The following is a 21,363-nucleotide window of genomic DNA, read 5'->3' on the forward strand; positions in this document are numbered from 1 at the left end:
AGCTTGTGGATTTTCTAATAATTTATTTAAAAAAGTCAGTTACCGCTGTAAAGAAATATGATATGTGCAGGTCGTTTAGGAGGGAGGTACTGCGATTATACCAATACAATATAGAACATGACAGTCTTAAGGGACATTGATGATGATGGTACAATTGTGACGTAAACACCAGATAATAATGTAGGAGAGTTAGCAGTAAATTACTTCTATAGATGTCATAGTACATTCAAACTGAGAAAGTTACAGTAACATCATACCAGGAAGTATTTACACCAATTCACGAATCTGTAAAATCACATGGGCCTCAAATAACTCTATTATGGGAAGCAACTTTTATTCAGCACAATTTGAGAACGGTGTGACAGCGTTTGATGTATGGACGATTTCACATTACGTTCAACAGTCTACCTTTTCCCACTGAGGAAACAGATGGCAAACAGGAGGATACTAAATTTGTTTTAAGTTCTTTGAAAGGAGAATGACAAGCAAGATGCTGAATGAGGTAATTTGCCAGCGTACTGGAAAAAAAAAACGTGTCAATATGATTACAGCTGCCAAAATAGCGGAATGACTAATATAGACATTTGAAGATAACTCCCGACCTGTTTAACTGTTAAAGTTACTCAGTATTCAGATACAGCTGATTTTTACTTTGTTAGTTCAGAATATGCAACACGAAGTATTCCATATGTTTCATAAATGATGTTTATATGATACATCATATTCGTTTTAGGGTGTCATTTAACATGTCTTGCAATAATTCAGCTAAGCATAAGTTCATTGAAACATATATGTGTATGTTTTCAATGTTTATATATATATATATAAACACACAAAAAAAATTGTCTCCAGTATGCAAGAGGTCATCTCATCAGCTTAGCTATCGAGCGTCTAAGAACAAGTTACGAGGGCTGTTCAAAAAATACGTGGACTGACGTCATAAAACAAAATGTACTTTATTTAGAAGTTACAGGTCTGGGACCCCATCAAAGTACTCTCCTCCCCAACGCACACATTTATCCCAACGGTGTTTCCACTTGTTGAAACAGTCCTGGTATGCTTCCTTTGTAATGTCCTCCAGCTCCTTCGTCGCATTTGCCTTAATCTCGGGAATCGTCTCAAATCTTCTTCCTTTCAAGGGTCTTTTGAGTTTGGGGAACAAGAAAAAATCGCAAGGAGCAAGGTCAGATGAGTAGGGGTGGGGTGGGGAAGAACAGTGATCGAGTGTTTGGACAAACACTCACAAGTTCTGAGGCACAAATTTCGCAGCAATGCGGTGCATCTTCAATCTTTCGGTCAAAATCTCGTAACAAGATCCAACTGATATCCCACACTCTTCAGCAAGCTCCCTGACAGTCAGACCTCGATTTGCCCGCACCAGGGTGTTGATTTTGTTGACGTGTGGGTCGTCAGTTGACGTGGAAGGACGTCCATCTTCAATGGACTGTCGACCATCCTTAAAACGTTCATGCCACTTGAAACATGCCGTACGCTTCATAGCAACATCACCGTATGCCGTGTTAAGCATAGCAAAAGTTTCAGTTGCAGATTTTCCAAGTTTAATACAAAATTTCACAGCAAGTTGTTGCTCCTTCAGGTCATTCATTTTGAAATCCGCCAAACGAAAAAAATCGCACTTCACTTAAAACCGCGTAGCTAATACACAAATGAAGATATCTGCAATCGGGAAATGGCGTCGTAATTAGCTGATATGTGCGAACCTAGCGACAACAAGCGGATTCCCCTGGAACCAATGGAGCCGCGCAATTCAAACAGTCCGCGTATTTTTTGAACAGACCTCGTATATACTGTTAGCAGTATATAACTAGCTGATTATCAGTGTATGTGTCTCAGGACATAATTTGAACCCTTCAAATGTTTTCTGTAGCGAGATATTATTAGGTCACCCAAAATGTTGACATCGGCCGCTCACTTTATTTGCGTTATAGAATAATTATAAAAGAAATATTCATGCAACTATGGTTGACATTATGCGTAAAATATTATAGATTGTTTTCTTTTCTAATGAAAAGGTTTCATTTGGTAACTTCCTCTAAACATGTTAGTGCAAGAAATTGGTTCGAACCCCACCTAGGATATCCTGTTAAGAAATGTTGTTTATTTATCTGCAGTGTCTTATTTGTTTGATTCATATATTGATAAATACAAATATTTCATGCGTAAGAGTGTATTCAAAAATATGTAACACATGATCACCCCACAAAAAAAATAAATATGCGTACTTATATAATTATTTACTACATTGGAACGCAGCGGAGGTTTGTGGAATATTCGTTTCGATCCTAAAAGCAAATTAACAACATCAAATAACTACGCTTTAGATTTATGAAAAGGAAAAATGAGGCACACTGTATCACATTAGTTAAGAGGGTAGTTTAAACTGTGTTACATCAATCATCAGCTGTCTGTATCAATATACATCATTAAAATTGGATCAGGTAAAGTAATTAAAAAATGAACAATATACTGAAATAAAACACGAACACATAAATGGATATAATGACCTAAATGAGTATATATAATAAAGACTTTCGTTCTGAATAAAATTAACTGACTAATTTTAATTTTTAGTATGGGAAATCTCTTTCATTTTCGAAACCGTGGTCAGTAGTTCATGGGTGAGTGGCCATTATGTTATAATTCTAAAATTAGCAAAGGAAATATAACTGATGTTTTTTTCTCTTGGAAATGGAAAGAGTGAGCCTCAGGGATTAAACTATTTTTGCCCATTTCTGCTCGAGTCACTTATAATTATAACTCCGGGTGTTTAACTGGCATAGTGTTTTGGCAGCAGTATACGTGAAATTATAGTTACCACAAGTACATGATGTACTGTGTATTAGAGCTGATGATTTCAGAACCAGGTATAAACGCATTTGCAAAATTATATATTAGTTTACATTTTAACGAACTTATATTTATATATATATTAACTGTTTAGGATGACACCTAAGTATGAGACTACCACGATAAATATGCAAATAGAGTGCCTAACAACCCTCTTAGGCAGGTTATCTATTCAGCCATTTTGGCACAGTTATAATTGTATATAATGTATAATAAATTTCCTAACAACTTTCTCAGAGAAGTTATCTATTCAGCCGTTTTAGTATAGTTATAAATTTATTTTGAAATGTTATATTTCTATTAAGGCTTCTCGTTATTCTAGACTTCATAGCACTTAATTTTGTTACGTGAAATACGAAATACCATGTATGTGTTATACTCGCATGAAATAACCAAATATATCCCAAACTAAGCTACACTTTGACATTGAAACTATTTAGTTCAACTACTTTTAAATTAGCATTTGATACAACAAAAAGTTATAAAGTCGAGAAATATTTAAGCAAAATATCATACCTCATGCATAATACTTTTTATTGTATGTGTGAAATGTATCAAGTTAGTGTTCGTGCGATTAAAAAACACCAAACAGTCGATCTTACAAGGTCCGGCATATCCAAGTGTGTTAAGGCGTGCGACTCGTAATTCGAGGTTCGCGGGTTCGAATCCCAGTCGCACCAAACATGCTCGCCCTTTCACCCGTGGGGTCGTTATAATGTAATGGTCAATCCCACTATTCGTTGGTAGAAGAGTAGCCCAAGAGTTGGCGGTGAGTGGTGATGACTAGCTACCTTTCCTCTAGTCTTACACTTCTAAATTAGGGACGGCTAGATTGTCCTCGTGTAGCTTTGCGCGAAATTCAAAAACAAACAAACAAACAATCGATCTTATAAATCAATCTAAATCTGCATCTTTGCATGAAAATAGAAAAAAACTATGTTGCTCACATAAAGCACTTCTACATATGATGAAAGTAGGAACTATGCTAAACATATCAAGATATCTGACGAGTTGAAAGTTTTGAATAGAACGTATGAGCAAACATGATGTAAAAATGTCAAATTATGTATTACGTTTGTTTCAAAAATTTCGCGCAAAGCTCCACGATGACTATCTACGCGTAACTGTTATTAATCTCAAACTTATAGACTAAAAGTATAGAAGCTAGTGAATAGTATACTCTGCCTACTTTTACGTTGCTTTTATTTGTCGAAGCTATGGAATGTGACTGTCACTCTTATGGCGCCCTCACGGTCCCCTAGTGTAAAACAAGGATTTGTGGATAAATTCGTGGATTCAGGATTAGAGCCTGCTAACAGCCTGTTTGTTTGTTCAAACCAGGCCAACATGTAAAATCAAATTTTTCCAGTAGACTCAATGACATTTATTAACTGGATATGTGATTTGTGTATCTTCTGTACCTTATGATTTACAATGTTTTTATCAGACTTTTACTATACCATTTCATGTGGGTTAACGTAAAACACTGGGCTGGAAGTGGCTTAGTGGTTAATGTGTTGAGTTGCGGATAGAATGATTAAAGGTTCTAGAGAGGACGTTATTCACAAATCTTTACATTTTTCATATCTAGTGCATACTAGGAGTAACCACCAATCCCAATATTTGGTTGAAAGAGCCAGATAGAGTCCTTGTGGCAACGTGTGCTGGTAGATAACTGCTTTCCTTCTGGCAAGAATTTCAAACTTAGGGATTTGAAATGACTTTGGTTTTTGTAAATCGTTTACGTTCAGCTTCCCATGAGGTTTGACATGACCAGCTGTTTATGAATCTAGATTCGTAATCTGAGGGTCGCGGGTTCGAATTTCCGTCGCGCGAAATATGTTTGACCTTTCAGCCATGGGGGTGTTATAATGTGACGGTCAATCCTACTATTTATTGGTAAAAGAGTTTATTTGTTTATTTTGAATTTCGCGCAAAGTTACTCGAGGGCTATCTACGCTTGGTAAAAGAGTAGCTCAAGAGTTGGCAGTGGGTGATGATGAATAGCTACTTTCCCTCTAGTCTTACACTTCTAAATTAGGGACGACTGGGGCAGATAGCTTTGCATGAAATTCAAAAACAAACGTATTGCGAGAGCTTTATAGTTGGAATAAGAAAATCCTTCGGTTTCAGACGCATGCCAAAACGTCCACTCAAAGTAGCCTTATAAGTACTAAATATTTGAACAACCAACGGATACAAATCTTGCACAAAAATTGAATTACATCATTAATCACTATTTAAAAGTAATTTACTAAAAGTTGGAATCAAAGGTCCTTTCGAGATATATGGCATACAACGTTTTTTGAAACTCCCTCCTTTTTTCTTTACTATATATTTATGGTTTACGATGCGAAATAGAATACAATGACGTACGGGGCTTTAAGTCAGTTATTCCTAATAAATTTTGTATGAGCAAAAGAAGTTCTATTTCTACTGCATGAAGTTCATATTGTGAATCACTGAAAGTAGCCTTTCAGGGAAACATTATTGTAAGCGAAAAATTGATGCGTGAAATGAAGTTTTAGGATTTAAACCAAGAATCTTTGGCCAACAGAGCTCATACATTATCAAATTGAACTATTTAAGAGTACAACTCATCTCTGTCTTCTCTCATTTATAAGGTGTTTAACTCTGAGTATGAAACTTCCTACAACTTTTCGTGGTTGTGGTTAGGCAATTAATGGTTTGATTTACGCCCAATAACCAAATTATAGGTGTTTTACTGGACTCATATATACATATTTATTATACTTAACACGTATATATTTTTATTATTACCATATGAAATTCGTGTGAGTGGTAGAAATGAAGTCCATCTGTTGCTTAACCACAACAATACAAAGTAGTAAGAGGTCTCCGAAAGTGTTCTCTTTCACATATGAATAAAACCATAATTAAGAGTAACAAATATTTTTTTTTCTTTTGAAGCTCATACGTCATGCTGTGTTGTACTTTACACAGTTGTTCTTCTCTTATTCATGGCCTACGCATGTTTTATTGACGCTACAACGATAACATTGTAAAGCTAAACGTCCCTTATGTAACGTCATTTTAGTGTTTACAGATTGAATGACAGACAACACACTACTGTATAGTGGTGCGAGGGGTTAAAACAAATGAACTTCACCTGATCTTGGGAAAAATGAAACTTCATACTCATAGTTAAAAAGTCTTATAAATACAGTTAGAACATTAGTACTACTAGCCAAAGTTCGTGGGTTCCAGTCCCGACGTTTCTTATCATTCATCTGCTTTTTCACTTGCAACAGCAATTCTCAGGCCTTTGTTATTCTAACACATCTACGTCAAGCATAGTTCAAAACGAGATAGAAATTGTTTTAAAGAGGTACAGCACATACGTCTAATAGATGAGTTTGTGTGGAAGTTATTGACAATTTCCTTCTAAATTACAGATTCGAGAAGCATTTCATATATATAGGATAAACTATGACCACGAGCGAGATATGCAGGAACGTGTGTCTGCTACGTAACACTTAAATGAAATAGCATTTAGTTGTGGATTTTACTACTCTAAACTTCGGGGTAAGTTCGCTTGAATTTTGCTTCAGAAAAATATGCAACTTGTTTTAGCACTTACGTCATCTTTTGATTTAATATATTTTATGTGATTCTAATGTCTAATGTAAATTTTTACAGTTGATGCCGATTTTGAGATAATCTTGTATCAGAAATCAGTATAATATATAGTTGAACATTTACTTAAAGAAATAGCATGTTACACTAAAGATGCCCTGAAATGTTACACCATCTGGAATACGTAACACGATTAGAAAAAAATAGCACGTGGAGAAAAGAGCAGATATTTTCACACCAGAAGTGACACGTGGGAATATTACTGATGATCAAATCATTTCATAATGTTCAGTTAGATATCCCCCGAACTTTCCAGAGATAATTTACATTCTATTATGCTTGAAGCTACTTATACACAACACTACCTATCCATTTTAATGAGAAAAAAATGTTTTTTCTTTTTCAGGCAAATTTAATACTGAAAATGATCTCACATCTTCTAAGATTACTTGTTTCAATGTAATTGTTTAATATTGTACTATATGTTTTTATTAAAGAACCATGCATAAAGAAACAGAACATTTGAATGACTTTCTATTAAATTAAAGAATTCGTAAATGTGAGTGCAAACCTGAAAGATACAAAAAACATAATGTTTATCAACTACATTTACAGTACTGATGTTTAGAAGGTCGTGGAATTACTTTAAAGTTATCACATCTTTCTATATATTAGTCTAAATCCCATAAAATATAATACTCACACATTCATCAAAGGGTTCGTTTTTTTTTCTGTTGACTTTAAAATATTTTCTGGCCCATTTTTGTTACCATGAATAATAACTAATAAGTAAGTTCAGTGGATCCACATTAAACCACGCATTCAAATGCGTCAGATCTAAAAAACATAAATTCAGAATATGAAAATAAACAAATATTGCATGTTTATTAAAGTAGGGTTAGTAATAAAAACATATTCATTTATTTAATATAGATAATTTATCCAATGCTTCAAAAACAAGTTTTATCCAGACATTATTTTTGTTAGCACTGTGAATATACAAATCTGATAGGTTTATCAATGTATATACTGACAGTTTAGGTACGATGTATGATTTATTACGTGCGAAAGGCGCCTTTAGAATGATCTACTAGCTACTACTATCCCTAGGTAATAATGCTATCGAAATGTGCTCTCTGACTAGGGCCCAATATAACTCAGTGGTTAGTGTACAGACTAAGGATCTGAGATTTCGTGCGTCCCATAAAAAACAATACATACATAATTCTCCTATTGACCTAGTGTAACCAAATATTTGCTTTCACTTCGAAGTCTATATCAGGCATTTAAAGAGGAGCTCTATTACAACCTTAGTATTTATTTAACTAAATTAAGTTTTCTTCCCACCTTTCTAAAATCACATAATGCTTGGATGAATGATTGATTAAAACATACTTTTATTTCATCAATAGCTTTATTATTTTATATATTTGTCAGACTGTTTGGATATGTAACTGTGTTTGCACATGCATTTGCTGATATATGAATATAGTCAAATATATAACTTAAGTCTTCAAAATTTTACATCCCCTGCTGGGACGACAATAAGTCTGCGAACTTACAACGCTAAAATTAGGGGGTCGATTCCCTTTGGTGGACACAACAGATAGCCCGATGTGGCTTTGGTATAAGAAAACCCACACAAAATTTCGCTGAAAGAATGAAGCTATATTTAAAATTGAGAAATATCGTAAAGGCGTGAATAGATTTTCCAGCTTGGTCATCCAAGGCAAAGGTCCGGGCGTGACCTAATAGTTACTCAACTAGGACTGTGAAGCCAATTGGTCATTGCTCGCGACCATTAGCCCAAAATTGTCGCTCTAAACTATGGAGCCATCAATGAATCATAGGAGTGATGGTCAAATCCCACTATACGATTAGAGCAGTCCACGATTTGACAGAAAGCAGTCTTGATTAACCACCTGTTCTTTGATTTCAAAATTATGGATGGCTAGCGTAATTAGCTTTTGTGTAGTTTATCACGAAATTCAACGACATACAAGGAAAGAAACTTTGGGTTTGGTTTGGTTTGTTTGTTTGTTTTGAATTTCGAGCAAAGCTACAAGAGGGATATCTGCACTAGCAAATCTCCAACTTAGCAGTGTAAGACTAGAGGGAAGGCAGCTAGTAATCACCACCCACCGCCAACTCTTGGGCTACTCTTTTACCTACGAATAGTGGGATTGATCGTCACATTATAACGCCCCCATGGCTGAAAGGACGAGCATGTTTGGTGTGACGGGGATTCGAACCCGCAACCGTTGGATTACGAGTCGATTGCCTTAACCACCTGGCCATGCCGGGTCACAAAATTTTGGACTAAAATAGCGAATGTCGTTCTAGAAACAAAAACATCCGTTATTTCATCAGTTTGAACTATAAGTGATCTTTAAGCTATTCATCAATATTCAAAGACGTGGTGAATATAACAGTGCTTAAAGTGGTTGTTCTTTAACCACACATGACTTAAAAGTATAGTACTACCCTTTAAAAATTTAAGTTTATCACTTTCACAGAAAATTCGAGTTTTTCATAGTTCATGCTATGTGGCAGTACAAGCTATGGTCAGTGACAAGAAAGGATAATATTACACAAAATTCAGCTTGAGACTTCAAAAATAATAAACTGGGAAAGGTGAAACTACTTCCAAAATATATCTAGAAAAATATCTGGAGATTTTACTCGTCAATGACGTTCGCATTTCGTGAAAACTGTGGTTTTATAAGTTGAAATATTTTTCTCCAATCAAGCTCGGTTATACGTTGGTTTGAGAATCGTTTAAGTTGCCATGCAACCTCGTTACTAACAGCAGCCACTGTTTACGGATGATTTCCGATTTCGTTTTTTCCTTACGATTGGAGGCGCCTTATTCCACAGTACGAAAACGAAAAGAACAATCACAGTGTGTAAGGAAAAAACACAACCAGTCTTGAAGTGACTCAGTTAAGGTGTTTGTGTGGGATCAGTCACGAATGCGCTGTGGACTCTTTCGTCATCGGTAATAACTCAGCAATGCCTGTGAAAAAGGGAATAAATTCGTAATACAGATTTCAGACTACTGGACAATACAGCTGGACTATATCGTGTCCTTATCACTAAGAGTTATTCCACAAGGCAGAAACTATCCAGTGAATGAAATGACAAAAAGAAAAGAGAAAAGGCCGCTAGTCTCAATCCAATAGGTCTCTTGAGCCATCTGCTGTTATGGGCTGTTGATTTTGCACAAAACTTAGATAACTTATAAAAAAACAACAACTTTTAAACGAAAAAATGTCTGTCATTTTTACTAATCCTCATAGAAATACTAAAAACAATGAAACATTAAAATATCAACTAATCATTGGAATTTGGTACAATACAGGAAAAAAATACGTCATGTCTTGTTTTCAATTTTCCATTTGATATTTTAGACCGTGTGTGGTCCAGTGGTTAGAGTGTGTGTACGTGTGCTTTCTTATAGCAAAGCCACATCGGGCTATCTGCTGAGTCTACCGAGAGGAATTGAACCCTTGATTTTAGCGCCGTAAATTCGTAATCTTATCGCTGTATCAGGGGGGAACCCAGCGGTTAGAATGCTAAAGCTGTGAGATCGTGATTCGTTCAGCATTTTGAGGCTGTGATTGCGTTATAAGAGAGACTGTCAAAATCCCAGTATTCTGTCAGACAAGAGTTGCTGAACAGTTAACGATGGGTGCTGTTGACTAAAGACACCGTCTGGTCCATCAGTATAAAATTAGGAACGCTTCTGCGAAGATAGCCTTTTGTGTACCTGTGCCAAAAAATTCTGAAACAAAAAAAAAACAAAGAGACAAACAAACGAAACATCCATATCTGCTAAATATAACTATTTTTTGCCTAATCGTTTGGAAAAATTAAGCTTTATAGTTCTAATAAAAATTATTCTTGTGAAGTAGAGGGTGAGGTCCTAATGATTTCGTTAAACACAAAGAGCCCCTTTGGTTAGCCAGCTTACATATTTTACAACTGCATTATTTTTATACTGTATATAATTAACATTTTAGACACGTATTTACCTGTGACAGTTCCAATCTAGGTAAGGAGTTCTGGTATTAAATTTAAAGTCTGTGGAGCATTGAGTTCTTGAGAACAAGAGGCAGATTTTAAATGATATTTTATGTACTTCTGATTTGAAATCTTTGATGTGCTTACTAAGAAGAATATGAATCAAAACTGAAACAATCAAGCACATACCTAAGTTGTAATATATTAAGTCAAAACACAGAACAATGATTCTATGTAGTTCTTATTCATTCCTAGGTGGATCTAACTTATCAAACTTAAATCTTTTTTATTTTGTGCCATGCTTGCAGTGGATAAAGATTTAATGAGTTATTCGTTCTCTTAAATTATACTCTGCTATGGGAGAGAATAAAGATTTAATGGAAAGCTCCATGAAAAAATATGAACGTTAACATGGCTAGATACAAATTATTTGTTAAGGTTTATAAATCACATGTTACTTATATATATATCAAAATATACATAATTGGTAATATAAAGATTTGTCAGAAGAATATAGAAGAAATCCAGTTATAGGGTTAAAAAGAGTTAAGCTTTTGAAAAAGTCTAACACAAATGAAATTTAGAAAAATAGTTGTTTGAAAAGTCTAAAGAGAAATAATGTCAGAAATTATATAAATTTCTCCGAGGAAAACCTAATAAAAATATACATTAAAAAATAAAATGTATAAAATACAAAAATTAAATTGAAAAAAGAAAACTTGTATATTTTAAATTTAAATTTAAAACTTTTCAAAAAGTGTTCAATTTGTGGCTCTTAAAGTTCGATGCTACTAAATCGGTTAAACTTGGAAAGGTTTGGTAAATAATGAAGAACTGATTGATAGAAAAGATCAAGTTCCAGGTTTCTTACGCATATTCATCTTGAAGTGAAGCCATGTCATAAGATAAGTTACATACACATTACATGTTTGGACATGCTTTAAAACATCTTAGGTATGCACCGGAAGAAGTGTTGACAATAGTAATGTTAATAATATTAATATAATGATGTGAGGTTCAGGCAACTTCACTTTTTCTAGACATTTTAATGCGCGCCCCTGTTGGTGTTGTTGTTGTTTTAAGAGTATTTGTTCATACATCCCTGTCTGGAAAATAAATTGGTTATAGGAACATTTCTATGTAAACTAAACTGTCTGTATAATATTTTAAAGCACATCTGTATAATATTTTATCCTTAAATAATGTACATTCTACACGACTAATCACGCGGAGACTCATACTGTTGAGTCGACATATATATAGTTTATTATTGTATGTTCATCCTGCCTATAAAATACACGAATTTATGAATATTTCATGAAACTTTAAATGAAAAGATAATCCAGCTATCGATTTTGTAGATATCAGGTAATTGGATACAAAATACGGAAACCCATTAAAGTATGTAAAGTGTATCTTTCCGATTCTATATTCTAAAATGCTAACTAAATGTCAAGGTATTTGAGTTATCTTTGGATGTATTAAAAATTAGCTAGGATAAAACTTGAAACTATGGAGGTGAATGTGCTGACGAGTTATTAATTAAATACCAAAAAAGCAGCCAAAAAATTAGTTTTTTTTAATTCATTGTTTAGGAAGGTTCGTGATAATGATTATTCTTTAATTCTTTTCTGCTTAATATTCTTCTTAGATCGAAAGAAGTAATCTAGTAATTAGTAATAAGATATATCAGAATCCTTTTTAATGAGCTAATTGTTGTCATTATTTCACAAATAAATCAGATTTACAATATTTTTATTGATCAGGTAACTCCCTCAATTATAAGGAAAAGCATGACATTTAATACCACGTAAGTTAATCACTGATTATTGTTTGGTTTGAATTTTACGCAAAGCTACTGGAGGGCTATCTGCGCTAGCCGTCCATAATTTAGCAGTGTAAGACTAGAGGGAAGGTAGCTAGTTATCACTATCCACTTCCAACTCTTCGGTTACTCTTTTACCAACGAATAGTGGGATTGACCGTTACATTATAATGCCCCCACGGCTGAAAGGGCGAGCATGTTTGGTGTAACCAGAATTTGATCCCGCAACCTTCAGATTGCGAGTCGAGTGCCTTAACCATCTGGCCATGCCGGGCCCTGAATATTGTTCTTTGTTAAGGAAATCTAACAACACAAAATGTTTATCTCTTTTTTTTTCATGACTATCTTTAACCTCCTTTATAAGATACAATAGTAAGTGTTTAATATTCGTATTCTTAATACAGCCTAAAACTCTTGAAATTACACGATCTTTCAAAATGGACGAAGTAGTAGGCGTTTACTATTTTAACATATTTGTATAATCTGGACGCTAATTTAGGAACTGTTAAGTTTGTTTTGCTGTACGCACAAAATTACTTCAGGATTATCTGGACTATCCTTCTCTACCTTTGCAGTGATAGACTATTGGGATGCCAGCTAGTTAACATCCCCACCGCCATTTCTCAGGCTTTTTTTACCCACAAATAGTGAAATTGACCGTAACTTTATTACGCCCTTAAGACTGAAAAAGTAAGCATGATCGGCGACAGTATTCGAATCCGCTCTAAACATCAGTCTATGCCAGGACTTAAAGTACACCATTAATATTTAATATATTTGTAACATCGAAACTAACAGGTTATTAGATCTTCGATATTGCATGGACTCCTGTTTCGTTGAATAAAACGAAGCTTAGAATCTGCAATCATGTAGCTTGGCCAGTCGTGTATCGCTGATTCATCAACTCATTTGGGAATCTGATTTCTAATCTTTCCATTATACGAACGGAATTAGAAAAAGAGTGTTACTCTACGGAACACACTTCTTTCTCATCACCCCCTTGGGAACAACAGACCAGACTCTATCTGTCCAAGTATAACAAGCTCTACATCAACTTAGCAGTAGGTACATAACCCAAGTTCTTTAAGTAATTCGTGTAGCTTCAGTACGTATTAGTAAGCTTATCTGTGATTTGTAATTCACATTTTATGAGAAATGTTTCAGTCGATCCTATTTTTAAATAATTTAGAAACAAGTTCATGTAAATATTAAACAGATTTCTAATTCAAATGATTTAAACTCAATTGAAGGGAAAGTAGCAATGCATGCAATAGCCTTTCAAAATTATGGTTTTGAGCTTTTTAACATGTAACCTGAAAAAGTTTAGCATATGAGTTAAACGTTGAGTCTTATAATCAAGTTAAGACGGTTTTCAAAGTGTGTTTAGAAGTATCAGCATAAAATATGCAAAAAAAGGTCAAAAACGTTTTCCTTTAAAAAATGCAGATAAAAGTATGGTACAAAAAGATTTTGAGTATAGACATGCAAGGGATGAGGGAATCACACCACCCATAGCTTTGCCATTTAACACAAGCGTATAATACCTTATAGTGAAAACAAAAATAGAAACAAAGACCATAATATAACTCATATCCAGTATAACTGTCCACATGGTTGCACAATGCATAGTTGGTAAACAATGACAAGATTTAGTGATTATATCAGGGTACTGTTATTGGGTTGAACACAAGCACTATACATTCACACTATTAGAAAAATCTGGGCAGATGGCTTTTATCAACTTATAACAGTATAAGCTACATATTCGGTCTGGATGTAATAGACGAAGGAAAGGTAATGCTTTTTTTCTTGTATATTAGACAGATATGAAGAAAAAATATAAGCTAGGTATTTTCATCTCTTAGTTGTTAATGAAATAGAAGTGTAATGAAGTCATTAGATTCAACTTTTATTTTCTTCAGTCTTAAGAAGTTTGTTGAAGTCCACAAAGTAAATGAGAGAAATGCTGTTTGTTGTACTGAGCGAATGAGAATGAGAAATACTAAACTGTAATGCATTTTCATAATATACAGGAAAACTAGACTTCTCATTTTTATTATTGAAACCTATCTCTGAAGGTGTCGTAATTTCATGAACTGAATTCTGATCGCGTATAAATTAGAATGAAATCAAAGTTTGCTTGTTTTACGCAATGAAAATAAACGCAGTCAAAATATAAGTTTTCTTCTGTTTTTGGTTTGTAAAAAACTGTATTGTTTCAGAAATTCTGACATGTTTGTCAGTAAATAACGTTCAATATGTCCGAAAAAAATTACCAACGCTGCTTTCTAATTTTTAGTAAATATCATTACAACGTTCAAATCACGTAACTTTTGTGTAGTTTACTGTGTAGAAATATATATAAAATGAAGATACAAAATGCAAATCTGTTCTTTATATATCTAAAAATCAAACACATTTTTAACAAATTGCATTTGTTTACCAGAATGTATGAAAGCAGACATGCAAATATATTTTTGCAAAACATTTGAACTGAATCCTTATAATTATGGAATAAATACAACTGTCATATTTTCTTTCTTTATTTTGAGCCTTCACTGAAACACAAACGTTTTGTATCATAGTTAATTGGTTGTTTATCTAAACAAAACGTGGTTACGTTTCTTTCAGTATAGTTTTCTCATTTGGATGTGACGTATATTATTAACCGTGTATTGCGAAAGCCTGTTTTCGAAATTTGTAAAGGTTTATTTAGAGTAACAATAAATAATATTTGTTTTATGGAAACGCACTAGAACATTGTTTACATTTTTACAAACTCGCATGATTCATATAACAAGCTGCTAGCCTGATAGACTGAAGGAGTGTTATTAATGGACAGTTACAGTCAGTGTGCTATAGGCCTAGTAAGGTGTAATTGTTATTAACACCTATTAATTGGAAAACTACAGAATTTGACCAGGAACGTTTATAGATTTTGAACATTACAAACCGTTCAACCTCAGTGGATTACTTTGAATGTTATTATTTTTACGAGGACATGAGATACCTTCTTCTATAAAAAGTGAGCTTGTAACGTTGAAGATAGTCAAGAAAAGGCTGCGTTAACTAAAGCTATATGTAACAATATCAACTCAGAATTAATTTGCTTGTCCTGGAAGAATGAATTAAAACATACATTGCTGAAATATTAGTTGATGATGATTTATTGTTTGGAGAAGCATCAGAGAAATATTCTAGTTTCTTCACCAGCCTATCTTAGTTCAGTGATTAATATAAGGTATAATTCCAGTAAAAACTTAAACAAATCGGTCTTGAATAAGCCCGTATTGAGGCCTAAAGGGAGAAAATGCAAGCTCCAAGCCTTTCTCCCTTCCTACTGAGCTTCTTGAAGAATTCTGTACACTCCAGGATCTTCTTTATTTGTGGTCCAACGAAGACACCAGCTTCGACCTTTGCTTCAGACAGCTTAGGGAAAATGTCTTGAAGGTACTTGAAGGCTGTAGACTCCTTATCAAGAGTTGTGACAAATTGTTTCGTAAAACCAAGATCTCTGACCAAGTCATTGAGGTCTTTTTGGTTGGGGTAGTATGGGTTTCGCTCACCAGCTGCACCTCTGAAATTGTAATCTGGATCTCCAACGTCTACCTCCTCTTCTGATTTGCTGCTCTCTTCTGAGGATGGCTGCTTTCTTTCTGGCGGAGTGGGTACAGGGAGCTCACGGCAGTGTGGCACTGGGGCGATGGGTAATGTGACGTCCTGATAGATGATAGCAAATGCATTCTTGCCAGCCCGACGTTTGGAAGGGTCCACCATGGAAAAGTAGCAATTGCTTGAGTGGTCAGTGGGCTTGCCCCAAATTCTTGGAATAGCGAACTTCATAGCTTTCTTTTCCCCTCTGTATCATCCTACAAAAGAGCAAATTAAAATTGTTATTATGAAGAATAAATGTATTTCATCCACAACTCATGTGTAAGAGGTCCATGCAAAATATTTTATACGTGATAGTTTTTTATACTATTAGAAATTAAAAAAGTATATTTAAATTTTGAAAGGTCTAAAATTTATATAATATAAAATCTTACTATTCAAGCAAGCAAAAGTTGTTCGTCTTACCTGCTAGAGTTTTTTTGCAATGCTCGCAGGTAAAATGAGGTGCTCAGAGTTTGTCTTGATCCCTGACAGGCATGCCGAAATATGTTTTGTAGGCTTCACACATTTTAGTAGATGCTGTCACAGAGTAATTTTTCGCTCTTGTTTTGATAAGTTGGCCACATACATAGTAGAATGCGTCCAGAGAATGCTTGCAGCTTCTTGATGCCATCTCTGATAAAATCAGATAGGTCTATGTATTCACTTAGGCAGCTAGAACTAAACTGAAGTGGTGGGTGGTGAGCCCCTGTATATATATTACAATAGAAAGTTGAAGAAAATTCTAAAATGTTCTTGAAAATTATCGTAAGTCCTACAACATACTAGAACGTTCTTGAAAATTATTGTAAGTTCGAGAAAATTCACTATCAGCTACTCATCACTGAATCTACCTGGAATGTTCTAAAAAATGGGTAAATTTGAAAATTTCATTACTCAGGCCACAGAAGCAATGGTTGAAGTGAAAAATAGGTCATTTCCTTTTACTTTAGGCATAAGTAATTGGGAAATAAGTCTGTCTGCCTTGGAACAAGTAAAAGTAAAAATTTTGTTACATAGTGTAATTGTTATCAATGCCTATTAATCGCAAAACTACAGAATTTGACCAGGAAAGTTTGTAGGTTTCGAATATTACAAACAATTCAATTTCACTGAATAACTTCAGACATTAGTATTTCTACGAGAACATTATATATATTCGTCGGTAAAAATTCAGCTTATAAATTCAGCTTAAGCGTAGTGCAACAGTATTAACTCCGAATTCATTTGCCTATCGTAGGCCTGAATAGCCGGTTAAAATATTCATTTCTAGACCAGATATAAGAATCAGTATTATTTGTAAATTTATAAAGCTCTTGTATATAAACCATCATATTTTAATAGTTATTAGTAATAATGGTTATTATAAATTGTATATTTTATTTTTACATATTAAAATATATTTATGTTAAAAATGAAATTATGTGTATCAGTCTTGTTGGCAAATAACATAGATTTGATATATTGAAATTTTATATTATTTGAAATAGTAATACGTTAACATACCTAACAAAACATAATAAACAGGAGACTCGTCCAAAATAAATTATAATGTGCAACAACAGTTACTAATATGATATATTTTTGGCATTTAATTTGATATGTAGTGCAGAATCATCTTGGTCTGCTATACTATCTCCACCTTTTTAAGTGTCTTCCCTTGTCGTTAGGAAATAAAACAGTCCTCCGCTGGTACAGCAGTAAGTATACTGACTTACAACGCTAAAATCAGGGTCTATATTCCCCTGGGTGGACTCAGCAGATAGCCCAATGTGACTTTACTATAAGAAAACACACACACATAAATAAAACAGTCCTCCGCTGGTACAGCAGTAAGTCTACTGACTTACAACGCTAAAATCAGGGTCTCTATTCCCCTGGGTGGACTCAGCAGATAGCCCAATGTGGCTTTACTATAAGAAAACACACACACATAAATAAAACAGCGATAGGTCAAATTTATTTTACGATTAATAATTATTTCGTTTTATTTTCGTGGCTTAATATATCACTAAAATATAACTTACGCAACCAACAAATTCTGTCGTTATCTAATGAATAAGAAGTTATTTTTGTAAAATAAATATTCTGTTCCACTTAATATATTTATGAATTTTGTTTTAGCCTACTCACCATTCTGTTTTTTTAAATATAGTAAATTAAAGACAGACATTTGCTGGCTTTTTTATGTGTTGTTCTTAAGGGAACAACGATGGCTATTTTATTATCACAGAATCCGAAAGTTAAAACTGCTGAATATTGCTGAAAACTTACTAATCTTCGGTTTAACGTTATAAGTCTTTTAAAATAGATGTCCTGGTGGTTCGGCGATAAGCTTCAGAGCTTATAATGCTAAAATTCATGACGCAGTCTTAACGATGAATATAACGCAGATTATACATTGTGTAGCTCTGCGTTAAAAGAAGTAACAACAACAGCTTTCAAAGTAAAATAAAACACTAGAAGCAAGTTTAGTGATAACAACAAAACATTCAACGAAATTAGTTTGTCGACAAACAGAAGTGCAGATTTTGTGAAATTTACCAACATACCAGAAACTTTAATACTTTCGAATTATCATATGTATGCCATTCATAAATGTTTTTTTTTCTATGAACGCCAGAATTCCTATTCACTGCTTAAATTTAAAACGAATATCTTTAACGTACCAATAACTTTCAACGTGATGACCGTGTTGACAGTCCGGGCCTTGTGGAAGTCCACCCTGCACCTGTATTCTCCTGCATCTTCTTCCTGTACTGGATCCAGCTGGAGAAACGCTGGCCTGTTGATCATGTTAAAGTAAGCGCGATTCTCTAACTGAGGACCGGAGGACTGGTGGGCTTGGTCAACATTACCTCTCCTAGCGTCCAGTGTATAAATAGGCTGAGCGGAGTCATCTTTGTACCACAGGATGAGAGCCGCGGAGTCATCAGTGGAAGGGGAAGAGATGTCACATGGAAGAGCCACTTTGCCTCGGACGACTGCTGTATACAATATGGAAGCTGTAAAGATGAATATTAAGGGGTGTTATTAGATACATAATATATATATATATACAACTTGTCTCTAAACCCAACAGCAAACCAGTACTTCGGCAAAAATAACTATGTATCTTAATATTCATTTGTAGGATATTTCGTCAGATCTCCATAGCCGGTTGCATATTATCCCTTGAGACTATTTCAAAGTATATTTTAACGTTTCTAGAGGATAGGTGATTCAGAAGTGTACTATTAGAACTGTTGGCATCATAAAATTTTCCATGCAATAATATATTTAAATCGTCAAAATATACGCACTTTTATTCGCTCGATATATAAACATAATGGAGTCTATTATGGCGCCTACACTGTTTTAATTGGTTTGATAACTGAGATATAATATTTTAGTAGGATATCTAAAGGATTCTTATGTGTTTGATAAGTCAATTAATGATAACTGGTAAGACTTCCAGGGAATATTATCCAATTATTAGGTCAGTTGACTACACACTTGAGTAGATGTATTGCTGAAGGATTTTAGTTTTATAAATCAGTTAACAATGATTGAAGAATCATTGTTTGTATCAAGTCATCCCTTGAATAATTTCCGATTTTAGGTTCAGAAAAAGAAAAGTATTTCAAACGCTTTTAATGTTATTTAATCAATAATGTATGTTCTATTATTATTAAATGCTTCTTGCCAACGATTCATAAACTTCTGAATGCCACTTCTATAAAATTCTTGGGGTTTGGAGAAGAAGAAGGTAAAAAGGTTAGCTTTGACATCTTCATGTGTTCTAAGCTCTTTTCCATCAAGATAGTTCTGCAAATTTCGGAATAGACAATAATCAGATGGGGAATAAAGAGAGTATGGAGGTTTTTTACAGTCTCGTTCTTCAATTTTTGCAGATGTGATCCTTGCTGTTTGGGGCCGTGCATTATCCTGAGGTAACACAACACCTTTGCGTTTGATTAAAGCAGGCCTCTTTTCTTTTAGTGCAACATTCAAGCGCTCTAACTGTTGACTCTAGAGGTCTGATGTAATTGTTACGTTGAGTGGCAGCAACTCAAAGTGCATCACACTTAACAATATCCCACCAAAAGCTTAACAAGACTTTCCTAGGTTGGAGGTCCATTATGAGCTGTAAATTATACAGTTTACCTGCACTGAGCCATTGACCGCGGCACTTACATTTTTATAAAATATCCATTATCATCTCCAGTCATTAACCTGTCATGAAAAGGTGAGTTACGTTTACGAGAGTGCAAAGAAGCGCAAATGTCCACTCTTGCTTTAAGGTTGGCTTTGTCAAATCATGGAGGACCCATTTTTCAATTTTTGACACCTTTTCAAGCTGTTGCAGATGACGGTGAACTGTTGAATGGGTTGAATTAATCTTCTCTGCTAGTTCTTTAATTGTTACAGCACAATCTTCATCAAGTGCAGCCAGCAGCGAGTCATCATTAAACTCAACAGGACGACCTGAACATGACGCATTGCTCAAGGTGTAGTCACCTGATCTGAACTTTTGAAACCACCTTCGACATTTTTTTTCATTGAGAGACTCCGCATCTTAAAAACACTTTGAATGTTTCGTGTAGTTTATACTGCACTGTTGCCTTCTTTGAACTCGTAAAGTATTATATGCCTATATATATATATATTTGCCTATCTTCATCAGGGTTTATTTGATTAATAATCTAAAAAAGTGGAATTGGGTTAGTTTCTTTACATATACACGTCCTACTACATATTTTAGTCACTAAAGCATTTTACAGAGACAGCAATGATGATGTCTTTCTGTATTAAATTTTCGGACATTATTTATGGGATGACCAGATATTGTAAGTTAGTTAACACTAAGCAAATGATTGTTGGGCCTGGCATGGCCAAGCGCGTAAGACGTGCGACTCATAATCCGAGGGTCGCGGGTTCGCGTCGCGCCAAACATGCTCGCCTTTTCAGCCGTGGGGGCGTTATAATGTGACGGTCAATCCCACTTTTCGTTGGTAAAAGAGTAGCCCAAGAATTGGCGGTGGGTAGTGATGACTAGCTGCCTTCTCTCTAGTCTTACACTGCTAAATTAGGGACGGCTCAGTGCAGTGGGCTAACAACCTACTCACTTAAATACCTGTTGAAGAATACGCAAGCGATTGCGGCCCTATGTTCCTAGATGGAATCTAATGGTGATAACTAAATGATTGTTGACTGTTTTATAAGTCAGTAACCGTTGCTTGTAATATATACAGGGATTATTTCTGTTTGATAAAAGAAAAACAAACACGACCAGTTAGTAATATGCTTTTCGGATTGCAGTGTGGCTTATTATTCAGCTGATAATGACTAACAGGTTGTTTTACATGTCAGAAAACAGTGACCACATCATACACTTAACGGATTTTGTTTGTTTTATT

General features: G+C 34.5%; 1 protein-coding gene across 5 annotated transcripts in view; it reads right to left on the minus strand.

Moving 5' to 3' along the window:
• Nucleotides 1-21,363, minus strand: part of LOC143233074 (neural cell adhesion molecule 1-B-like) — a 325,804-nt gene that overhangs the window by 48,856 nt on the left and 255,585 nt on the right. For all 5 annotated transcript variants that reach the window (XR_013017951.1, XM_076468956.1, XM_076468957.1 and 2 more), the window contains exon 2: nt 18,634-18,969. Coding sequence is in view for 4 of the 5 variants with exons in the window: in XM_076468956.1 (XP_076325071.1) it covers nt 18,634-18,969 (336 nt within the window). In the remaining variant the exon portion in view is untranslated. The remainder of the gene's footprint in view (nt 1-18,633; nt 18,970-21,363) is intronic.

Source organism: Tachypleus tridentatus, chromosome 12, assembly GCF_004210375.1.
Source record: "Tachypleus tridentatus isolate NWPU-2018 chromosome 12, ASM421037v1, whole genome shotgun sequence".
In the NCBI taxonomy this organism is placed as follows: Eukaryota; Metazoa; Arthropoda; class Merostomata; order Xiphosura; family Limulidae; genus Tachypleus; species Tachypleus tridentatus.